The 24783-nt window shown below is 41.4% G+C and overlaps 1 protein-coding gene across 1 annotated transcript in view; it reads right to left on the bottom strand.

The window, feature by feature from the left end:
* The window catches only part of RPS6KA5 (ribosomal protein S6 kinase A5), a 194305-nt gene that overhangs the window by 24315 nt on the left and 145207 nt on the right, over positions 1-24783 (bottom strand). The window contains exons 9-13 of the mRNA XM_077819264.1: positions 21041-21202; positions 17061-17186; positions 16088-16221; positions 4983-5076; positions 906-1076 (exon numbers count right to left, since the gene is read on the bottom strand). Coding sequence (XP_077675390.1) covers positions 906-1076; positions 4983-5076; positions 16088-16221; positions 17061-17186; positions 21041-21202 — 687 coding nt within the window. The remainder of the gene's footprint in view (positions 1-905; positions 1077-4982; positions 5077-16087; positions 16222-17060; positions 17187-21040; positions 21203-24783) is intronic.

Below are 24783 nucleotides of genomic sequence, written 5' to 3' on the forward strand. Positions count from 1 at the left end.
GCCTTCACATTTCTGTCTGCTTTGACATCTATGTGTTCACTTGGAGTCTGAGAGGCCTCTCCACATTGTGAGCTGGAAACACCCTTCTGAATGAGGTATTTTTAATTTTTATGTTGAGAATCCATCCTCTGCATCGTAGTGCTCTGTTTTTTGGTGGAGTTTAGTAGGTTTAGTGGGTTGATGGAGGCAGATTACTTTCTTATCCCCTCAGAGTTCTGGCTTCAGGCAACGATTTTAGTTCAGACTCCTGCTGATCCCCACAACCCTCTTTTTAACTACCAGACCCACTACCTCCTCACCTATATTATTTCTCAAGTGAAAACTGTATTAAACTAGAGTAAGGTTGAGGGTAAAAACAGTACAAGGACACTGTAATTCCATCAAAAACAACCACTTCAAACCCAGGAATTCACAGTGAAGTACAAGGAGGCCTGGAAATGGACAGTAAAGGCACTGAAACAACCTTAATGCCACTTTGTAGCTATGCTATGCAATAACCATACATTTATGATCAGAACATAATAGAATTTTTGTCCCTGAGGAGACAAAATTGAATTTTGAAGACAGATTTTTTTTTTCTCATCATGTTGCTACATGGTGGAGTTAAGATTGTTTATAAATAAAAAATTCAAAATGTATAGATCAGTTATTTATCTGAGTTGAGTATTTTATTGTTTTTACTATTGATTGCATAGCATAATGGAATAAAATAAAATTAGACAGTAAATAAGTATGAAGCTTTCATTTCCTAATAAAAAACAAAAAAAGGCAAGAAAAACACACTAATTACAGTACTTCTTCCATTAAATTAACCATGCCCTTTAATAAAGGGTTACACTGCTTTGTTATAGAATGTGTAACTAAGGTATTAGAACAATAATATATACAATCATACCACACTATACCTCAGGTTTCAGATCTCTATGGACTACTCCTACATCATGCATGTGGCTCACAGCTGAAACAAGTTTGCGCATGATATAACTGGCTTCTGTCTCACTGAAGTGTTTCTTTTTCTGAATGCGTTCAAGCAATTCTCCTCCCTTCAGCAGTTCCATTACTAGAAATGTGTGAAGCTAGAAAACAAAAAACAGTTTAATGTGAAACCTTAGAAAAATCAGATTATATACCAACACTTTGAGGATTTTAATTATTAATAATTAGGTCCTAACTTTTTACTGTTTCGTATTAAAAATACTACACAACTGTATTTAGGAAAAACAAAACCTGTATCATTTAAGACAGAAAGAGGTGGGAAAATATAGCCTTTTAAACTGCAAAGCATAACAGCACTTTTTTCTCATCAGTTCTTTTGTCTGGTTCTTTGTTCTGCATCAGAACACATTTGTCTTCCACCAGCTACATATTATACTGCAGTAGGTTCTCTCTTTCCAGAAGTCAGGATGAGTAAAGCTTCTGTGTATAATGCTGTTTCACGAGACCAAAAATATTAAGAACCAAATCCTACTCTTAAAGGTGTCTGATGCTCACAGCTACCACTGACATCTATGGGATTCACTTATACACATTAGTGGGTAGAAACTAGCTGAAAGAGTGGTGAACACTGCCTGCTTCCACATAAGGGTACATTTTTTATCACTATGCATGAAGAATTAATCACAGACATAAAGTTAATAGCAGAAAAAGTTCCTAATCCTTTCACAGCCTCCTGAAAGTTTACTTCCAAGTCTTTAATTATCCACAACTGCTTCAGATCCCATCTCCCACATAGAAGCATTCATGCTGCTGCTGTACCATTACTAGAACCACAACATATATTTAATATTCCCAAACAGTAAACTTTGTTACTAAAAGGGAAGGTTGTGCGAGTGTATTTCCTTTAAGACAAAAATTTTTTAAATCAAGGAAGTCACCACTTAAGGCAAATATTAACATAAAGACCAATCACAATTCACATGCCTTGTCACCAATGCCCAAACATATCACCAATGCAACCCAAGACTTCACAACAAACTCCTTTTTCCTTCCAACATACAAGCATCCGTAATACATGGAATTACACTCAATCACACAAACTTAATTACAACTTCAACAAGATTAAATCCTTAAAACTAATTTTGAGAAGTCTTTTTTTGTACCTTTACAAAGTCTGAATTTGGAGTAAATGTCATATGTTTGCTTGTGATTGGGAGAAATTATAGTATTTTTTGTGAGAATTTCCTTGTTTCTTTAAAACCTGTTAACTGTTGGCAGGGGGTTAGTGGAGTACTGGAGAAGAGGTGGCATTAAAGGATGTTGAGGAAGGGGCCATTTTGAAGGAGGTGTATTTGGCAGATGATCATAATGGGAGGAGGGAAGGACAACACGGTTGGTGAGTAGGGGAAAACTACAAAGAGACTGAAGAGGGCTGATGGGGGGAGGCCAGGACAGGGAGGCATAAGGACTATTGGATGGAGGGACATAAGATTTGTGGGAGACAGCTGGAAATATGAGACTGGTAGGGCTGTGGGGAGAGTTATGGAAAATCAACGAGACAGCAGTCAGGTTTGGGGATCTAGGAAAAACAGAAAGACTATGGGGATGTAAAGGTGGGAGCAGTGGGAAAAGTATAGCATTTTCAGGGAAGTAATGTAGGGCATGAGGTTGTTGGGGCGGGGTGTGGAGGGGGCGGGCAGAAGACTCACAGACAGGAAGCCAGCAGGGTGTTTTGGATCAGGGTTTCCCTATGTTAGGGTAATCCTGCCCAGAGACTGGAGAGATACAGGGTAGGCAGTGTTTCCTCAGCTGGGAAATCCCTGTCCTCTTTACATAGGAATTCCCCAGCACAGGGAAATCCCACTCATTGTGGAGACTGTTATATAGGCTTCACCTCTATAAAAAGGGGGAGAACCATAGCCCACACTTTCTTCACTCTGTCAGATGGGCTGTGACCTCACCAAGCTTGAAAAGGGCTACAGCCCTTCACCACAAAGATTTTGGTACCTTGGAATTGAGAACTCAGTAGTTCCCTTAAGCAAGGTGGGGCTGGTTAGCCAACCAGCCTTGAAAAACAATGGGTATGAGTATCTGATATGGCCATTGTCACCCTGTCAACTGCTCTTGATTCAGTCTGTCTAGGAGTCCTAGGTTTGTCTTAACTGGTCCTCTTCATCTACAATTAGACCAGTCCATGAATACTTAACTTAAATGGAGTCTATCAGCCCTTAAACTCCAAGGCTTGCAGTCTCCTTTTGTCTCTTTGTCAGTTTCTCAGAAGCAGCATGGCATGGGCTGTTGCCCCTCTGCTATCCCAGGCCTTTTTGCCTCCCCTTTCCCTCTGTTCTCCCTCTTTCATAGCTGGGCTTATTTACTTCATTGGTCACAGCTGTGGGTGCATGAGTCCATTACTGGCAGTTCTGGTAGCTGTGCAGGGGTGTGATCAGCCTGATTGCCTGTAAGGAGGGAAGACTCTCCTCTCCCTTCTGCCGATGCTCAGTTTGGGATTTGTAAACCCCATTACACAGTCCTATCTCCCAACAAAAATTTCCAAGGATATAATCTGGGGCAGGTGAGACAAGTCTGAAAAGATGTGAGGGGAACAGAGATATTACCTTTTGTCTGTCCCCTAACCATGGTGATGGGCAGTATTAGGAGGAGCAGAATTTTGCAGATGGGTGGGCATTTTTTGGCACAGAGACTATATCTAATTAGTTAAGCTAAAGGCACGGCTTCTCAGGTTACTTTTTCTGCAATTCTCTCCCCCTATCTCTCCCTACAGTGGAAGGGGCAGGGAAAGAGGATAAAAAATATTCTTTCAATGGCAAATGTCCCAGGATTTGCCAAAAAAGAGTCACAGCCTGACAAACATTGGCAGGTCCAATCGGAGCATGATTCCCAATGGAGAACCTGATTAGATTTGTAGTAGAGCTAGTACAAAATAAGGAAATTTTTGAGAAAAAAAATTGTGATTTTTTTTTTAAATTTCAAAATTTGGAAAAAATTGACCAGCTCTAGTCTGCGGAAGCCTCGAGGTGGTGACTGTATACATGTTGCAAAAGGATGAAAAGCAGGATGAGTGGATGGTTGCAGGTAGGCTACTCAGATTCACAATAATCTAAGAGTACATTTATTGTTATATCTTGTTTGTTAAGTATTGATTGTGCTCAAAAGAAGAAAATAAATATAGCACCTTGCCATGAAGAGCTAATTTAAACAGATTTTTCTGATTAAGAACTCAAAAAAGTACATTAATAATACATTCTGAACATATTTTAGTACATAAAGAATAAATAGTGAAAATGTAAATCTCCTCCTTCCTTAAAGATTGTGGGTCAGATTCTTCAGTTTGCTAAGTGCATTTTTGTGCTGCATATGCCTACCAGCTGTTCTCTCAGACCCTTGCATAAAGGGCATAAGAGATATTTTGGAAGGGGCTGGGGGCATTTCAGGGTTGTAGAGGAGCTCAGCTTTATTATATCTGATCTTCTGCTGGGGAGCTTACACCAGCAGAACAAGTTAGAGTAGGCCCCCCAGCTGCTGGTTTCTCTGAGGCCACCACAGTCCACTACATTTGAGCTATGCTCGGATACAATAGATAACTGAGGTTTCTACAACCAAATAAAACTCAAGCACATTCTAATATATTTTTTAAAAAAGGAGCTGCTTTTAAATTTGGTAATTTATTATATTATTTGGGTTGCCTCATTTGAAAACAAACAAAATTATGAAATAATCTTGGTACTTATGTGGCACCATAAATTCAAGGATTCCCAAGCATGTTACATATATCATTTAAACTTCACAAGACCTCTGAAGGAAGGTAAGTATACCTGAGCTCCCGCAAATACATTTTTGTTGTATATAAATAAAAATGTAATCTCCTTTGGCTTTAATGCTTTTGCTATAATTTTTCTAGATAGACAAGACTCAATTAGTTGGAAAAAGCTACCTATACAGAGTGGCAGTAAGCTTTATCACAAAAGTTAATGCTACACGCAACAAAATGTGTTTGGAAAATACTTATTATAGTTTCTTCAGAATACCTGATCATGATAAACTTCATGCAACTTCACTACATTGGGGTGTCCTTCACAGAGTTTCAAAGCCGTTATTTCCTTCTGGGTGTTGGCTTCCATTCTGGAAAATTACCAAGTTTAACTGAGCAAATTTCAAAGTGAAAATTGTTACATCTATTTTTTAAACACTTCCTAATCCAGATTTTGGAATATTAGAACAGTTGCCCTTTTGATATACACAATTAGAAATCAGCACCTTCAAACAAGCAAACTGAACCAACCAAACAAGAGTGGGGGTAAATAAATAAATAAAACAAATTTATGATTCAGGCATGTCTTGGCATATTAAGAATAAAAACTTTGTTATTTTACGAACACTATAAGCAATTCAGACTTGCCCATTAGGCTTGAAACATTGGCACTACCTGTTCCACCCTCATGCCAGAGAAGTACTTCCAAAGCTGTATGGAAACATTAAACCCATTTTGCATAAAATAATATCACTTTAAATAATAGCACTATACTCAACTATATTCATTATACACTTGAACTCTGAAGAAATCTTACAAATATCATAGGTGAAGTGGATCAATTTCAGAAAAGAAAAAAAAAAGAGGTTACTCACCTTGTGCAATAACTGAAGTTCTTCAAGTTGTGTGTCCCTGTGGATGCTCCACTTCAGATATTGGTGCATCCCGGCACTGTTCATCGGAGATTTTTGGTAGCAGTGTCCGCCTGGGATGCACGTGTGCAGTAGTCAGTTGCAGCGCCATTGGCGCCTCATCTAGTGCATGGTCCAGTCCCCTCAGGTCCTTCTCTACCGTGGAGTCCCTATTGCAGACTCCGAAGAGGGGAAGAGGGTGGGTAGTGGAGCACCCACAGGGACAAACATCTCAAAGAACCTCAATTACTGCACAAGGTAAGTAACCTTCTTTCCTTTTTCGAGTGATATCCCTGTGGGTACTCCACTTCAGGTGACTGTAGAGCAGTTCCCCATTGTGTACAGAAGGGGCTTCAGAGTTGTTTGTATAGTTGAAGAAAGCACTGTTAGGCCAAATATGGCATCTGACCTTGAGTGATTTCATAATGGTTCATGAATGTATGTTCAGAGGCCCAGGTAGCAGCTCTACATATGTCTATTATTGGTACATTGTTCAGAAAGGCCATTGAGATTGCTACTGATAGTGTAGAATGAGACCTGATCCCCGTTAAGGGTTCTGTTTTGTTCTTTTGATAGAACTGGATGCAGCTAGAGATCCATTTTGACAGTCTCTGCGTGGATATAGCCTATGAAATGTTCATTCGTGGAAACGAAAAGCCTTAGGGATTTTCGGAAAGGCTTAGTTCTGTCCAGATTAAATGCTATTGAGCGTCAGGCGTCTAGAGTATGTGGAATAGTCTCTTGTGTGTTCCTGTGTGGTTTAGGGTAAAAAGGAAGGTGGATCAGTTAGTTTAGATGAAAGGAAGATGACATTTTGGGTAGGAATTTGCAATCTCAAGGTGACCTTGTCCCTAAAAAGATATGGTCATGAGAGCCCCAGTATCACTAACTCGCCAGGCGGAAGTGATTGCAACCAAGAATGCCATCTTCACTGATAGAAGAAGTAGGGAACAAGTAGCTAAGGATTCAAATGGAGGTCTGGTAAGGCATTTGAGCACCAGGTTTAAGTCCCATACTGATGTAGGTTGGTGTACCTTCACATAAACATTCAGCATACTGGTGAGGAAGTGTTGGTGATTGGATGCACAAATATTGATATTCCGATCTCAGTCAAAAGTCAGTAATGGCTTCTAGGTGTATTTTAATGGAGCTTTTTGAAAGGTCCGGACTCTTTAACTCTAATATGTAGTCCAACACTAACAGAAGTGGTGCAGTAACTTCAGTTATCTGTTTTTCTGACACCATAAGGAGAATCTTTTCCATTTTTGGAGGTACACATTGTGCATGGTTGACATCCTGCTGTTTAGTAATACATGTTTACTTGTTCTGAACAGTGTAACTCATCATGATGGAACCATGTAGGAGACATGCTTTCAGGTGAAATTTCTCCGGATTCAGGTGGAGAACTTGACCATCGTCCTGTGATAACAGGTCCGTCCGAAGTGGGAGAGTTCATGCAGCGCATACCACCATGTGCATCAGGTAAGGGTACCAGTTCTGTCTGGGCCATGTCAGGGCTATCAGTATCACCTTGGCTATGTTGACATGTATCTTGTGTATTACCTGCGAGGGCAGCAGTATCGGTGGGAATGCATAAAGAGTGATTTGTCCCAGGTGATTAGGAACCCAGTGATCGGGATCCCATTCCTGCTTTTGAGAAAAAGTGGGGGCATTTTTGATTTTGTGATGTTGTGAATACATCGATGGGAGGGAAGCTCCATCACTGAAATATGTATAGTAGGACTTTGCTGTTCATTTACCATTCCTGGTCCTGAGAAAATTATCTGCTCAGTGTATCCGCCATCATATTCTGGCACCCGGGAGGTAGAAGACTGCGACATTTATATTGTGATTTATGCACCAGTTCCACAGCTTCATGGCCTCGATGCATAGTGAGTGAGAGCGGGCTCCTCCTTGTCAAATTTATATAGAACATGCAATGAATGTTGGTCATCACGCATACTGTTTCGTAATTTATCAGTGGGAGGAAGTGAAGACAGGCATTGTACACCACGCATAATTCTAGTAGGTTAATGTGTAGTTGGGTCTTGGTAAATGACTACCTCCCTTGGATCATATGCTAGTTCAGATGGGTGCTCCGCCTATCAACGAGGCATCTGTTGTGCATACATTCTCCATTCTTGTCCACCACTGTAGAGATTCCAGTACTTCTGATGGCAGTGTTAGGCTTCTGTTCAGGTTGTGTTTGCTTGATATGTACACTGAACTCAGCCAACCTTGTAGGCAGCACATGTTTAGTCTTGCGTGTTTTACCACAAAGGTCTTGGCCACCGTGTGATCTAATAGTTGTAGACAGGTTCATGCCAATATTTGTGGGCTAGTCGTGACTACCTAGATAAGATTGGTCAGAGTTATGAATCTGTTCATCGGTAATGATGCCCTGGCCTCCATAGTCGAGGCGAGCCCTGATGAAGTCCAATTGTTGTATGGGACCTAGGGTCGCTTTTTGTTTATTTGTAACCCTACCTTCCAGAAGAGAGTGATAGTCCTCTGAAAGTTGTCTATTGTGTCTAAGCGGGTAGGCCCTTTTAGTAAACAGCTTAGATATGGGAAAATGATTATTCCTTGTTTGAGGAAGTGTGCCACTATTCCCACAAGGGAAAGGCCGAAAGGTAGGACTCTGTATTGGTAGTGGTCATTGACTTTGGGGTTCATATTCTTGTTGTTGCTGAGGTTGGAAGTATGTGTCTGTTTCATTGGTATGGCTGGTAATGTCTCTGTTTCGTGGCAGGTGTATGTATACCGAGAGTATGAAGAGTCATTCAGGAATCTTTTATCAAGTGGAGGACCTTGTCTGTTTTGGTAGAATAAGGCTTTTCTGTCAAATGGGAGATCCTCCACTTTCACTTGGAGATCTTTTGGAATCCCTGAAGATTGCAGTCATGATGCTCTGTGCATTACTACAGCTCTGACTGCTGTTCTCACCTTCGTCTCTGCTATGTCCAGGGATGCTTGTAGTGCCGTTCTGGCAACCAGCTGTCCCTTAGTTAGTATGGCTTTGAATTTTGCAAGCCCTTCCTCTAGGAGGTCATTAATAAATTCGTTCAGCTTGCCATAATTATCATGCTCATACTTGGCTAGGAGCACACTGTAATTTACCACTTGTAGTGTCACCGAAGAATAGACCCTCGGACTGAAGAGATTGAATCTCTTGTATTCCTTGTCCTGTGGAGTGCACCTGTAGTGTGGTTATTTGCCACACTGATTTGCGGCCTCTGCTACTAAGGAGTTGGGTGGTAGATGGGAAAAAAGGAAGTCCATACCCTTGGTGGGCACGTAGTACTTCCCGTCCGCCCTCTTGCATTCTAGTGGGACAGTAGCTGGTGTTTGCCAGACTGTCTCCGCCAGTTCCATGATGGCGTCATTCATGACAACGCTATTTTAGACATCAGCTACGTCTGTAGAATTTGGAGGAGTTTGTGATGGGTGTCCTGACTCTGAGCTACCCTTTTGAACAGTTCTTGGAACTATTTGAAATCGTCTGCTGTGGTGGGAGCATTAATGCTTCCTCTGGTGATGAAGAAGAGTTATGTCCTGCTTGATGCCCTCTTCCCTCGCATCCCCCATTACCGCCTGGGCTTCCGAGATCTCCATTATGGAGGATGGTGATCTGATTTCACCTCTGGGTGGAGTTGAGGGTCTGTTGTAATGAGTCCTGTATGCTGCCCATGGATCCCGAGATGACCACTGCTTGCAGTAGGGCATAGGTGGGCAAATCCATGATTACCTGTACCATGGTTGCATGTCTATAAGGGACCTTTGATTTCATGGGTTCCCAAGGTGGTCTGTGTTCTGTAGGTGAGGAATGGTCTGAAGAGAAGACACCCTCTTTCTGGTCATCGTCATCTTTGCTGGAGAATGGTGGGGTGGTAGGTGATACTGCTTGGTCCGATGCTGTATGCTCAGGGGAGCCAATGGTGCTGAAGAGCAGGGACTGTGGTATGGAAAAGACCATGATATCTTTTTGTTGCAGGAATTTCTGCGGTGATGTTGGTGCCATCAGTACTGATGGTCAGTGCCATAGGGGAGGAGGCATCTTAGATCTGTGCCTCGACTCCTTGTCCTTCTGATGGGGCTCAGCAGAGGTCCCAGTGCAGATGGTGCCGGAGGTTCCCCATGCCTCAAAGTGCTCACCCAGGGGTTGATCAGCACCGAGGACAGCAACCTGGCAGATGACGGGTTTTTTTTATACAGCTCTCTCGGCGGAGAGGTCATGGCTCTTTACCTCAATCTTTTAGAGGACTGAGTGTTGTCCTTAGTTGAAGTGGATGTGCCCAGGGACTCCTCTGTGGAAGGAGTCTGTTATCCTGGAATAGAGGCCGGTTGGAGAGATTTCTCCATCAGAATAAGTTTTAGATGGAGGTCTCAATCACGCCTGGCCCTCACTTTCAAATTGCTGCAGTGAGTGCACTTCTGGGGAATGTGCAAATCACCAAGGCAGTCAACACGGAGAGAATAGCTTTCTGAGATGGGCATAGCTTTGTGGCAAGACCCGCATTTCTTAAAGCCTGGGAACCACGCATTGTTGAATCAGGTTAAGTGTTCCCCACTCTGAGGAAAAGAAAAAAAAATTTGAACTGCCTAAACTAAACTAAACTAACTATACTAGGAAAAAGCTAAAACTATTTCTAATTATATTTGTCAAGGTTTGAGAGAGACATTGGGACATCGCCATGGAGCTCTGTCTCAGGCCAGGGACGATTGAGAAGGAACTGAAGGGGTTGGACCGCATGTATGCTAGATGAGGCACCGAAGGCACCACAAGACGACTACTGTGCACATGCATCCTAGACAGACACTGCTACTGAAAATCTCTGATCAACAGTGCCAGGACACACCAACATCTGAAATGGAGAAACCACAGGGACATCACTCAAAGAAGAATCATCAGGTAACAATTTTTTTCATTCTATACCGACAGCTCCCTGAATCCAAGACATGTGGGACATAGCTAGCAGTATGAAAAAAATTGGAGGGATGGAGAGAAGATAGAACAGTGTTCCTTTTTTCCTCAAAATTAATGTGAATCTATCTTTGGGCAACTGCTTGAAGAACATTCCCACCAAAGGTTACTTCTGCAGAGAGAAGGTCAGGTCTGTATTGATTTATAAAGGAGTTGATGGATCACAAGTTGGATCCTTTTTGACCTTGAACATGTCCCCTATATATATTGTGGTTCCCACGTCGTGCTTTTCAAAATGAAAGGGTGTCACTTATGGCCAGGATTTTGAGGTATGAATTGTGGAGGAAAGACCCTATTATCACGCGAGTTTCCTGTAACCAGCAAGTGACAAACTGAACGACTTTGGATGGTCTTTTCATTTTACTTTTCATTTGCTGTTGAGAGCGATTCCAGGCTCTTAAGAAGAATATCTGACGTTGTCTTATATTGTCTTGTCATTACAGGAATCTCTAGGCATGAGACCAGAAGACTTAGGAGTCACAGGAAAGATGGATCAATGACATGCAGCTCCATGATACCTCAGAGATCAGTGTCTGGATTTTGTTGAACCTTTCCAGCAATATGAAGATTCTGGCTCTCTTTGCACCTATCTTATACTCTTAGGTAGACAACAGGGTGATAAGGAATTGGGAAGCTCGCAAGAAGTAACCCAGATGACCCCCTCTTTGCTTCGTACCTGGATTTGTAATACATTTAAAGAACAACTGGATGGTGATGGGCCCAGTTGTTGACATATTGGCTATTTGGGCTAGAAGCAGGGATTGAACCACTTTCCTGATTTGGGCTTTCATCTAGTGTTTCAGGCCCAGATTTTAACCAGGAATCAGAGTCACTTCTCTGCTACATTTGCTATGGGTAGGACCGAAAGGAGCTTCTGCCTTTGTATCAGCACTTGTTGTCCTTCTCAGACTTAACTGGAGTGGAGATTAAATGCCTGGGCTGATGTGTATGCAACTACCACATTACCAATCTTCTCCCTGAATAAGAATCCTTCTTCAGAATTGTGTGGCACAGATGATTTACTTATCTACTGTAGGGTTTAAACCAGAGTTGGCACCTGACCTCTGAGTTTGCTGCCACAACTTTTGCTGCCTGCTTTATGTAGAGTATGGATTTGTCCATCATGAATGCAGTAACTAGAGATATTTTCTTTAGTGCTCTATTGAATTCATCATGATTCTGAGGATCAAGGCTTTTTATGTCTTTGCACTAACAAAGCACATGACCGTCTGTGATTTTAGCTCTAACAAAGCACGATTGTCAGTGAAACTATAAGAGCAACCTTCTAAGGGTGGTTTCTATCTTCTTGTGGGTGGGGTTGTTTGAGAAGAAATCACCCTCAGCAGGAATGACTATGTCCACTGCCAGGAATGCCACTTCTACATCAATCTCAAGGAGCATAAAAAGAAAAAAATTGGATTCTAAGACCCTGGGCTTATCTAATGAGACTTTCCCCTTTGTCAGCGTTTTCCATACCATCCTAATGATTTCTTCTGAGGAGGCTGGAGGGGAATAGCAAATTCTGTTTTAGTTCTGACTGGGAGATATTTGCTACAGGCTTTAATTGCTCATTCTTTTCCTTTAGCTACCACTTTCTTCCCCTTAGTTGTATACATGTCTGGGGAAAGAACCTTTCATTTCTCTGGTTTTACGGTTTATTATGAACCAAAGCCAAGACTTCTCCTTTTTAGGGAGAGGTGCTAGTGCAGGGGTGGGCAAACTTTTTGGCCTGAGGGCCATATCGAGGTATGGAAATTGTATGGTGGGCCATGAATGCTTAAGAAATTGGGGGTAGGGGTGTAGGAGGGTTGTGAGGGCTCCGTCTAGGGGTGCAGCCTCTGAGATGGGGCCAGAAATGAGGAGTTCACGGTACTGGAGGGGGCTCCAGGCTGGGGCAGGGAGTTGGGGTGTGGGGGGTGAGAGCTCTGGCTGGGGGTGTGGGCTCTGGAGATGAATGGTTTGGGGTGCAGGAGGGTGCTCTGGGCTGGGATTGAAGGGTTCGGAGAGCAGGAAGGGGATCAGAGATGGGGCAGGCTGTTTGGGGACTGGGTGGGGGGGTGAAGGCTCTGGGGTGGGGCCATGGATGAGGGGTTTGGGGTACAACAGGGGGCTCTGGGCTGGGATTGAGGGGTTCAGAGGGCAGGAGGGGGATCAGGGCTGGGGCAGGAGATTTAGGTGCAGGGGGCGGGGGCGGGCCGGTCAGGGGTGCAGGCTCTGGGCAGTGCTTACCTCAATCAACTCCCGGAAGCATGTCCCCCCTCCGGCTCCTACGTGGAGGCACAGCTAGGCAGCTCTTCACGCTGCCTCGTCTGCAGGTGCCGCACCCGCAGCTCCCACTGGCCAGGAACTGTGGCCAATGGGAGCTGCGGGGGCGGCGCCTGCAGATAGGGCAACATGCAGAGCTACCTGGCCGCACCTCCACATACTACTTAGGACCCGTGGGGGGGAGGGGGTCATGCTGGCTGCCTCCCAGGCAAGCCCCCCGACCCTGCTCCCCGGCGGGAGCTGAGGGATGGATTAAAAGGTCTGATGGGCCAGATGTGGCCAACAGGCCAAAGTTTGCCCACCCCTGTGCTACTGTGTCAGGAAGATGAGAATTTTAAGCACTTCTTTGCTTTTCTCTTGTGCTTTCCCTTTGAAGGAAAAGGGTGATTTCCCTTGTTAGGGAAGGGAACTTTTTGGGAGAGGTGGGGGGTACAGTGGGGATGATCATGCACCTCATCATCTAAAATGTAACTAGAAGAAGCATAGGGAGAACATCCCTAAGGGGGCCTAGATCTGCATCTTAGGAAGAAAAGTCTGAAAATATGCCAAAGTCTTTACCATGTGACTCAATTATTCACATGTGGACCTAGAATAGGACCCTGGAGCTTTTCCCTTTATAGCAGATCGACTCAAGAGGTTCAGGAGTTTTAGACTTATCCTTGAAGAATAATGAGCGTGTGAGGGGAATCCAGTTTGCTTAATCCCAAGAGCTGAAAAGGACTGACCCATATTTATAGAGGTCTATTCAGGGGAGTCTTGACTGAGGAAGGGAGTTGTTGGGGAGTGTGGCATGTGTAAGTGGTGATCGGAGAAACAGAAGTCCCAACAAGCTCTCCAGTTTCTGAGCTCCGTAAAAAGCTGCCAGTAATCTTTGCAGGTGGACCAACTCTTACCTTCAGCTTGCTCCAGCCTGCTCTGGCATACTTGGGGGGTGGGGAGAGAAATAACAAGAAGGAACTCATTATTATGATCCTATCTAGGGACAAAGCCCCTGAAAGTTTGGTCCTGTAAGGGAAAGGAAAGAGTAGAGAAAAAGATGTTGCTCACTACCACCAGAGTCGACTTTAAAAGCTAGTAAATTAATGGATAAGGAGCACTGAACTGATGCCCTGTTTGCACCAACTAATACAGAGAACCTGGCATGCAGGCATAAGGGGTGTAGTCAAATCCCAGAGCCTCAAGGACAAGTTTGAACTGCCTCCAATATTTGCAGAAAGAGGTACAGCCAAATAGACTGGGGAGAGTCATGATGCCAAAGTGGTCATCATCTATCTATTTGGTTAGTAAATATTCACAAAAAGAAAAGGAGTACTTGTGGCACCTTAGAGACTAACCAATTTATTTGAGCATGAGCTTTCGTGAGCTACAGCTCACGTCATCGGATGCATACCGTGGAAACTGCAGCAGACTTTATATACACACAGAGAATATGAAACAATACCTCCTCCCACCCCACTGTCCTGCTGGTAATAGCTTATCTAAAGTGATCATCAAGTTGGGCCATTTCCAGCACAAATCCAGGTTTTCTCACCCTCCACCCCCCCACACAAATTCACTCTCCTGCTGGTGATAGCCCATCCAAAGTGACAACTCTCTACACAATGTGCATGATAATCAAGTTGGGCCATTTCCTGCACAAATCCAGGTTCTCTCACCCCCTCACTCCCCTCCCAAAAACCACACACACAAACTCACTCTCCTGCTGGTAATAGCTCATCCAAAGTGACCACTCTCCCTACAATGTGCATGATAATCAAGGTGGGCCATTTCCAGCACAAATCCAGGTTTTCTCACCCCCCCACCCCCATACACACACAAACTCACTCTCCTGCTGGTAATAGCTCATCCAAACTGACCACTCTCCAAGTTTAAATCCAAGTTAAACCAGAACATCTGGGGGGGGGGTAGGAAAAAACAAGGGGAAATAGGCTACCTTGCATAATGACTTAGCCACTCCCAGTCTCTATTTAAGCCTAAATTAATAGTATCCAATTTGCAAATGAATTCCAATTCAGCAGTTTCTCGCTGGAGTCTGGATTTGAAGTTTTTTTGTTTTAAGATAGCGACCTTCATGTCTGTGATTGCGTGACCAGAGAGATTGAAGTGTTCTCCGACTGGTTTATGAATGTTATAATTCTTGACATCTGATTTGTGTCCATTTATTCTTTTACGTAGAGACTGTCCAGTTTGATGATCACTTTAGATAAGCTATTACCAGCAGGACAGTGGGGTGGGAGGAGGTATTGTTTCATATTCTCTGTGTGTATATAAAGTCTGCTGCAGTTTCCACGGTATGCATCCGATGAAGTGAGCTGTAGCTCACGAAAGCTCATGCTCAAATAAATTGGTTAGTCTCTAAGGTGCCACAAGTACTCCTTTTCTTTTTGCGAATACAGACTAACACGGCTGTTACTCTGAAACCGCTAAATATTCACACTTTCCCAACCCTTTCCTTCCTTGCAAGCAGTCTACAAACTGATATGCACAATTGTTTCAGTGAACGCTGAGGAAAGGAAGGTAACAACACATTGAAAAAATAAATCAATCAATCAAGATTTCCATTCATTCTAATTCATCTGCCACTAGCATTCTGGAATCAGAGGATCACAGAAAGTAGGTCAGCTGCCCCCACAGAAGTGTTTCCCTTGTCCTGGGCCCCACAGTGAGTCAGGAAAGGGATACACATCATCCCTCGTTGGCCTAGTTGAGCTTCTCACAGAAAGTTAATACAGCCTGAGATATTAACTTTGTGCTTGTCTCTGAATCCATGCTGGGGATCCCCAGATCAGCCACTGGCTTTATGCTGCTTGGAAGCCAACTGGGGTGCAGGGTAAGCTACCATGGACTACCATTCAGATGGCCCTGACCTTCTAAAGATCCCAGGTTGATCCACAGACTCTGAGAGGACCCAACAAACTATTCTGCTGGGAGAGGAATGTAACGGGGGCACAGAACAACTGGGAACAAATCTGCACAAGAAAAGTATTATGGATGTTTCTTTCCTCTTTATCCCATTCTACAAGCAGCACAGTTAGCCCCAAACTTCAAAATCTTCCAATTAAAAAAATTCATATTACCATATGATGCCTTTTGAATTCTCAAACGAAAACTGATGTTTTAAACCAACATTTTTTTCACATGCAAAATTCAGTGAATATAATTCTAGTTCATTGGTGATACTAAGCAAAAAAAAGTTTTTATTGTCTTAGTAAATACGTATACCTTTTGCTAATTATTTTTACTGCATATTCTTGGCTAGTTTTCTTGTGTAAACACTTTCGACAGATGGAAAAACTTCCTTCTCCCAGTGGTTTCTCTTTCAGATCCAGTTCATAGTGATGATAAAATGGAGAGTCCTGTCATGAAACTGACTGTATTTAGTTCTGTGTAATACTTTTGGTACACAGTCAAAGACACAATAAATTTTGGTGATAATTATTCATCTGCATTTAAAGATCCAAATATACAGTTTCAAAAGCGATCTCATTTTGGTAAACAACATAGTATAAATTGAGACTGTCTGATAATAATAATGTGTAATTATATACATAAACTTCTCTAATGGTGCAGAGAATACACACATATTTAAGACACTTTAAACAAAAATTCTGAAATTAAATTTACTATCAGAATAGCTTTAGCTACAAAAATATTTAGACAGTGTCAGGGATGATTTACAGATATTGATCCACGAACTGTGTGGTTATTTGGAGACACCACAATGATGGTTATCATACAGAATCTATTTCTAGCTGTATCTATCTATGCAAATATAGGCAGACATATCCTAGAAAGAGAGATGCGAGTTAATAACCGGAGCAGCTTTGAAAACATCTACTTACCTAGGGTGAGTACCATTTTGACAGTTGAGTAAAAGTATTGTTAATATTTTCATTGCTCTTCTGCTGGTAAGGGTGTGTCACTGTTGTGATTTTTAACAACAGTTTTTCAAGGTTGGACTCAAGTTATTTCTTAACTGTATAGTACGTAAACTGAATGCTCTAATTGGCGGAAGATCCATGACCAGACAAAGAGCAGATAACTGCATAATGACTGTAAATTACTTCTCAACAACTAATTAGTACTTCAGCCTCTGGATTCAGAATTTATTTAGCCTAAAATAAGATTATTACCTTGTAAATCATGAGCATCTTCAAATTATCAAGGGTTATTTTTATTTAGATATTATCATTACCTTCATCATAGCACTTCTGGCAATAGTTGTAACTCCAGGTCTTTCAACTCCCATATGAAGTTGAACAGGATCTACTGTGGCTGCATTGCGCTTGAACAAGATAGAAGGAGCAACAAAAGAATAGCCCTACAGAACAAAGACAGAAGATAAATGTAAAGTCTTGAGGTTGTCTATATAGCATATCATAAGGCAGACAGTAAAAAGTAATCAACTGAAAGATGGGTAAATGTTATTATATTCAAGGTAAAGATGCAACTTCATTTTAAATCAATAGAAAAGTGCCTTCCTGAAAGAGGTTATACAATCTTCTTTTCTTTAAAAAAAAAAATTAAAAATAAGAGATTGTGTAAAAAAAATGTTCAGAAAATCTGACTCACAGATTCAGTTCTTTTTCATTGGTGACACAGGTTCATACTTCAAACTGGCTAGCTTCTCAAGACACCTATAGTTAAGGTATCAGGTAAGTTTACAGCGTGATGGGGCATATGTCTAAAAATTGCTCTAAATGGCAAATCAAAAATGGTGTGCTGCATTGTTAGGGGAGTTATCTTCAGTTAATATGTTCAATATATCTAGATCTACAAGAAATTCAAATAAATATTTAAAATTTAAGGTAAATAGCTTGAATGTGATTTGTAGCACATGGAAATATTATAATGTTGATGTATTTTTGGTGGACATATACCCAAAGAAGTTGGATTTCTCTAACTGACTAAGCAAATAAAATCACTTAAAATAGAACAGTATGGATACTTCATAAACAGGGAAGGTTAATTCCCTGTAAATAATAATATATCCAAGACTACAGGTATAATAGTGACCTTACTGTGTAGGATTTTTAAAAATCTAATTTCCCCACAGTGTATATTTAAAGTGCTTGTTTGATCAATATTTTTTCTTAAGTAATTTTATTTTGTGTATTTGGAAAATAAGTGAAATTAACCTTTTAGAAAACAGATATTAAAGTCTACAAAAATTAACAGTTATTTAATACCACACAAACCATTAAAATATAATATCCTATTCTTTTTCAATTTCCCAGTGGACTACATGTTGAAAATGGCATTCATTTATGTTCATAATAGACACATACTTTAAAGAACACAACTTAAAGTAAATTCAAAGATATAAATGAAATATGTGACCAAAAAGAATTATAAGGTGTCTGATAAAATTTTCAAATGCATCTAAATCTCACTGAATCTTTAAAAACATCTTTTTGGTGCTCCTGAAAATTATTCCCATCCTGAAATATTGTAAGAGCTCAAATCATTACAAATAGGAAGAATTCCAACTGCAGAAAGCACAATAAGAAAAAATTTTAAAGTATTTTTCACCTGTGTGGACAGTGTATTGGTGGATTGCCGTCTTCTGTGGAAACATCTATAGGCCCAGGGCCAGAGGGACAAAAATCTGCAAGATTTTGCCTCTACCTTCTCCTCACTGCACCCATAGAATCAGTGGTATAGCTATGTGGCGCGAACAGGGGCAGCAGACATAAAAAAGGTGCCACCCGCTTGTACTCACCGGGTGGCGCTCTGGGTCCTCGGCGGCACTGAAGGCCTCCGCCGCCGAGGAGCTGGAGCACCGCCGGGTGCGTAAAAGTTTAAAAAGGCGCCTAGAAATTAAAAAGATGCTTCTTGTGCTCAGAGGGGGAGCGGGCGCTCCCCCCGCTCTCTCCCTGGCTATGCTACTGCACAGAGGATTTCCATATGGCTTGAGATACAGTACAGTGTATTGAAGACGGGTGACCCTCCCCTTCTCCTTCATCTCTTCCCCTCCCCCCGAGGAAATGGGAGATCCACAAGTAAGGCAAAAACAATTAATTATCATTAAGACTAATTTGTACTCGGGCTGTCAAGCAATTAAAAAGAGTAATTATGCGATTAATTGCACTGTTAAACAATAATAGAATACCATTTATTTAAATATTTTTCAAGGTTTTATACATTTTCAAATATATTGATTTCAATTACAACACAGAATACAAAGTGTACAGTGCTCACTTTATTTTTTATTACAAGTGTTTGCACTGTAAAAAGACAAAATAAATAATATTTTTCAATTAATCTAATACAAGTACTATACTGCAATCTCTATCATGAAAGTTGAACTTACAAATATAGAATTATGTACAAAAAAACTGCATTCAAAAATAGAACAATGTAAAATTTTAGAGCTTGCAAGTCCACTCAGTCCTATTACTTGCTCAGCCAATCGTTCAGACAAAGAAGTTTGTTTACATTTGCAGGCAATAATGCTGCCCGCTTCTTGTTTGCAATTTCACCTGAAAGTGAGGACAGGTGTTCTCATGACACTGTTGCAGCCGGCGTCTCAAGATATTTACATGCCAGATACGCTAAAGATTCATATGTCCCTTCATGCTTCAATCACTATTCCAGAGGACGTGTCCATGCCGACGAAGGGTTCTGCTCGAAAACCATCCAAAGCAGTGCGAACCGACGCAGGTTCATTTTCATCATCTGAGTCAGATGCCACCAGCAGAAGATTGATTTTCTTTTTTGGTGGTTTGGGTTCTGTAGTTTTTGAATAGGAGCGTTGCTCTTTTAAGACTTCTGAAAGCATTGTCCCTATCAGATTTTGGAAGGCACTTCAGATTCTTAAATCTTGGGTCAAGTGCTGTAGCTATCTTTACAAATATCGCATTGGTACCTTCTTTTCGTTTTGTCAAATCTGCAGTGAAAGTGTTCTTAAAACGAACAACATGTTATACCGGGTCACCATCTGAGACTACCATAACAAGAAATATATGGCAGAATGTGGGTAAAACAGAGCAGGGGACGTACAGTTCTCCCCCAAGAAGTTCAGTCACAAATTTAATTAACTCTTTTTTTTAACAAGCGTTATCAGCACGGAAGCATGTCCTCTGGAATGGTGGCCAAAGCATGAAGGGGCATACGAATGTTTAGCATATCTGGTACGTAAATATCTTGCCATGCTGGCTACAAAAGTGCTATGCAAATGCCTGTTCTCACTTTCTGGTGATATTGTAAATAAGAAGAGGGCAGCATTATCTCCCGTAAATGTAAACAAACTTGTTTGTCTTAGCGATTGGCTGAACAAGTAGGAGGACTGAATGGACTTGTAGGCTCTGAAGTTTTACATTGTTTTGTTTTTGAGTGCAGTTATATAACAAACAATCTAAATTTGTAAGTTGTACTTTCAGGACAAAGAGATTGCACTACAGTACTTGTATGAGGTGAACTGAAAAATACAATTTCTTTTATCATTTTTACAGTGCAAATATTTGTAATCAAAATATATACTTTGATTTCAGTTACAACACAGAATACAAGATATATATGAAAATGCAGAAATATCTCAAATATTTAATAAATTTCCATTGGTATTCTCTCGTTTAACAGTGTGATTAAAACTGCGATTAATCACGATTAATTTTTTGAGTTAATCACATGAGTTAACTGTGATTAATCAACAGCCCTAATTTGTACATATGAATAATCAGACAAAACCAGAATTTAGTTATCAAATAGATTAATTTGCTTCTGTATTTGGTTAAAAGAATCTGGTAGCAAAGATATTTCCTTATGTAATAGACCTGATCCTGTCCCATTGAAATCAACAAGAGATTTGACACTGACTTCCTTAGGGATTGGGCCCAAAAACGATACTAATCAAATCTAATTTTTCATATGTAACACAGTGGTTAAGTGAGAAACATGTATTATATAATAAAAAGTGTACAAGAGTGTAACAGTGGCTGTTTATTAAACTATCAACTCTACTAATAATTCACAATTTCTACCCTCAAGAAAGATTTATATAAAAGGTGTAACATAGCATAATTTAAAACTACATTAATGATCCAGTTCTGATCATTGATTCTGCATTCAACTCCCAATAACTTCAATGGCAATCACAAACACACATGGCAAGGACAAAATCTGGCCATACATGTGGGAAATGTATATTTTAAGAGAGTTGTAATCTACAATTACCTGAAATATTCTCTCTGAAGTCTGTGGTGTGGCTGCAGGAGAGTATGTGGGATCCATTTCCGTAAACTCCTCTGCAAAGTTACTAACATCCAACTCATCCCGGATTACAGGTTTAAACGGAGCTGGTATTTTTTTGGCAGCTAAATCATCCCAGTTTATTTTCTAAACCAGAAATAACAAATGAACTTTGAATCAAAATGTAAATTTAACAAGACAGACATATTAAAAGGAGAGATTAATATTTTGAAATTGAAACAGCCCCTATTCACTGCTTATTGAAGTCAGGAAGAACTGTTGAGGCTATGTATTCCTCAGGTTGGAGGCAGAAGAACTAAGTAGCGTTTGTGCATAGCCATATGGACACTGCTCTCAAAAAAAGTCTGATTGTGTGCTGAGGATAAATACTTCACTTAGAGCAGGGATCTGTCCACACAATTTTGAAGAAAGTAAACATCTGTCAGTTATAAAAATAATTCCCCCACCATTGCTTTGAACAAATCTATAGCCTAATGCAAAAAATGGCAAATTGAAATATGGCAAGGAAATAATGCACAATGAGAAAAAGCACCTGAGTCTTCAAGTGAAAATGGTTCAGATTTCACTCAATTATGACACATTGAAAGAGAAATTTCTTACCTGATAATTTTCTGTTAGCAGCTTCTCTCTGAATTTATTACCAATGGACTAATGCCCCACCCCCCACACCTGTGGAATTTGGAGATGGTCCAATTTTGTTGCTAGAATGCCCAAAATTAAGCTCCATTCTTCAGCTCAGGCCACCAGAACACTTCTTCCACAGCTGCAGAAACAGTCCGGAAACCCATTATTAGCACTAAGACAACATGATTTAATATATTAAATTGGCCTTAAGACAATATATGTCTAAGTCTCCCTATACCAGACTACCAGGGTGGGTTGAATTCAGAGAAAAGCTGCTAACAGAAAGAAAATTATTAAGTAAGAAATTTCTCATTCTATTGAACAGCTTTTCTCCTCATCCATTACTTATAGGAAATAGTGAGCAGTAAATTCCAGAAGGGGAGCGCTCAGGGGGGCAGATATACTATAATAATTAAATTACGCTTAACAACAGGCAAGAATGGACACGCCTCCAAATAAAGCAAGAGCTTTATAAACTAAGGAGTTATGTGGGAACCAACTCAGTAGCACCTTCCTATTAAAAAACATCTCTGAAGAGAAATTAAAATTTGCTATGCAAATCTTCCTCAGCCTTCCTCTAGGGCTTCTGTGAACAGATTTCCAATGCCTAATATGCCAATTAGTGCATGGATTTTACATCTGGCTTGCAGCAACCTTGAGGCTGTAAGGCCTTGGCAGTTTGGAAAGAATGAAATGGACAGGATACAATTGGCATATGTACATCATATGCTTGAGATATATCTTTAGAGCTGTAGGAATACTCATTTATACCACAACCTTCCAAGGGTTTGAACAAAATGATGGGAGAACTATTTCCCCAGAATTGTGAAGAGATGAACTTATTTGAACGGAAAGCTATCTGAAAAGAACAACATGAGGGGGAAAGGAGTCCAGGAGAGCTGGCTGTATTTTAAAGAATCCTTATTGAGGTTGCAGGAACAAACCAAACCAATGTGTAGAAAGAATAGTAAATATGGCAGGCAACCAGCTAGGCTTAACAGGCCAAATCACACTTAGAGTTGCAGCTAGCAAGGGATGTTAAGAGTAACAAGAAGGGTTTCTACAGGTATGTTAGCAACAAGGAGGAGGACGGGAAAGAGTGAGCCCCTTACTGAATGGGGGAGGCAACCTAGTGACAGAGGATGTGGAAAAAGCTAATGTACTCAATGCTTTTTTTGGCCTCTGTCTTCACGAACAAGGTCAGCTCCCAGACTACTGCACTAGGCAGCACAGTATAGGGAGAAGGTGACCAGCCCTCTGTGGAGAAAGAAGTGGTTTAGGTCTATTTAGAAAAGCTGAACAGGCACACGTCCATGGGGCCAGATGCTCTGCATCTGAGGGTGCTAAACGAGTTGGCGGATGTGATTGCAGAGCCTTTGGCCATTATCTTTGAAAACTCATGGCAATCAGGCGACATCCCGGATGACTGGAAAAAGGCTCATGTAGTGCCCATCTTTAAAAAAGGGAAGGAGGAAGATCCGGGGAACTACAGGTCAGTCAGCCTCACCTCAGTCCCTGGAAAAATCATGGAGCAAGTCCTCAAGGAATCAATTTTGAAGTGAGGACAGGAAAGTGATCAGGAACAATCAGCATGGATTCACCGAGGGCAAGTCATACCTGACAAATCTAATTGCCTTCTATGATGAGATAACTGGCTCTGTGGATGAGAGGAAAAGCAGTGGATGTATTATTCCTTGACTTTAGCAAAGCTTTTGATACTGTCTCCCATAGTATTCTTCCCAGTAAGCTAAGGAAGTATGGGCTGGATGAATGGACTATAAGGTGGATAGAAAGCTCGCTCGATCATCAGGCTCAATAGGTAGTCATCAATGGCTCCATATCTAGTTGGCAGCCGGTATCAAGCGGAGTGCCCCAAGGGTCAGTCCTGGGGCCAGTTTTGTTCAATATCTTCATTAATGATCTGGAGGATGGCGTGGATTGCACCCTCAGCAAGTTTGCAGATGACACTAAACTGGAAGGAATGGTAGACATGCTAGAGGGTAGGGATAGGATACAGAGGGACGTAGACAAATTAGAGGATTGGGCCAAAAGAAATCTGATGGGGTTCAGCAAGGACAAGTGCAGAGTTCTGCACTTAGGAAGGAAGAATCCCATGCACTGCTACAGACTAGGGACCGAGTGGCTAGGCAGCAGTTCTGCAGAAAAGGACCTAGGGGTTACAATAGATGAGAAGCTGGATATGAGTCAACAGTGTGCCCTTGTTGCCAAGAAGACCAATGGCATTTTGGGCTGTATAAGTAGGAGCATTTCCAGCAGATCGAGGGATGTGATCATTCCCCTCTATTTGGCATTGGTAAGGCCTCATCTGGAGTACTGTGTCCAGTTTTGGGCCCCAAACTACAAGAAGGATGTGGAAAAACTGGAAAGAGTCCAGCGGAGGGCAACGAAAATGATTAGGGGGCTGGAGCACATGATTTATGAGGAGAGGCTGAGAGAACTGGGATTATTTAGTCTGCAGAAGAGAAGAATGAGGGGGGATTTGATAGCTGCTTTCAACTACCTGAAAGGGGGTTCCAAAGAGGATAGATATAGACTGTTCTCAGTGGTACCAGATGATAGAATAAGGAGTAATGGTCTCAAGTTCCAGTGGGGGAGGTTTAGGTTGGCTATTAGGAAAAACTTTTTCACTAGGAGGGTGGTGAGGCACTGGAATGGGTTACCTAGGGGGGTGTTGGAATCTCCTTTTTTAAGGTCAGGCTTGACAAAGTCGTGGCTGGGATGATTTAGTTGGGGATTGGTCCTGCTTTGCGCAGGGGGCAGGACTAGATGACCTCCTGAGGTCCCTTCCAACCCTGATATTCTATGAAGCTATAAGAATAACCTTTTTCTTAATGACAAAAGCAGTGTGGTTCCTGTATGTATATGGGGACTAATTTCAAAACTCGCCTTTCAAAAGTAATGGCAACAAGAAAGACCAGCCTCAGGCTTCTCGAATTTGTCATTGTGATTAAACTGGGCACCAGATACTCAAAAATAGAATCTGATGTGCCTGTCTACAAAATGCCACTGTGGCTGGTAACCATTTAAGGTGCTTGATTGTCAGACTCCAACCAAACCTCCTG

This window comes from Eretmochelys imbricata, chromosome 6 (genome assembly GCF_965152235.1).
Source record: "Eretmochelys imbricata isolate rEreImb1 chromosome 6, rEreImb1.hap1, whole genome shotgun sequence".
NCBI classification, from domain to species: Eukaryota; Metazoa; Chordata; order Testudines; family Cheloniidae; genus Eretmochelys; species Eretmochelys imbricata.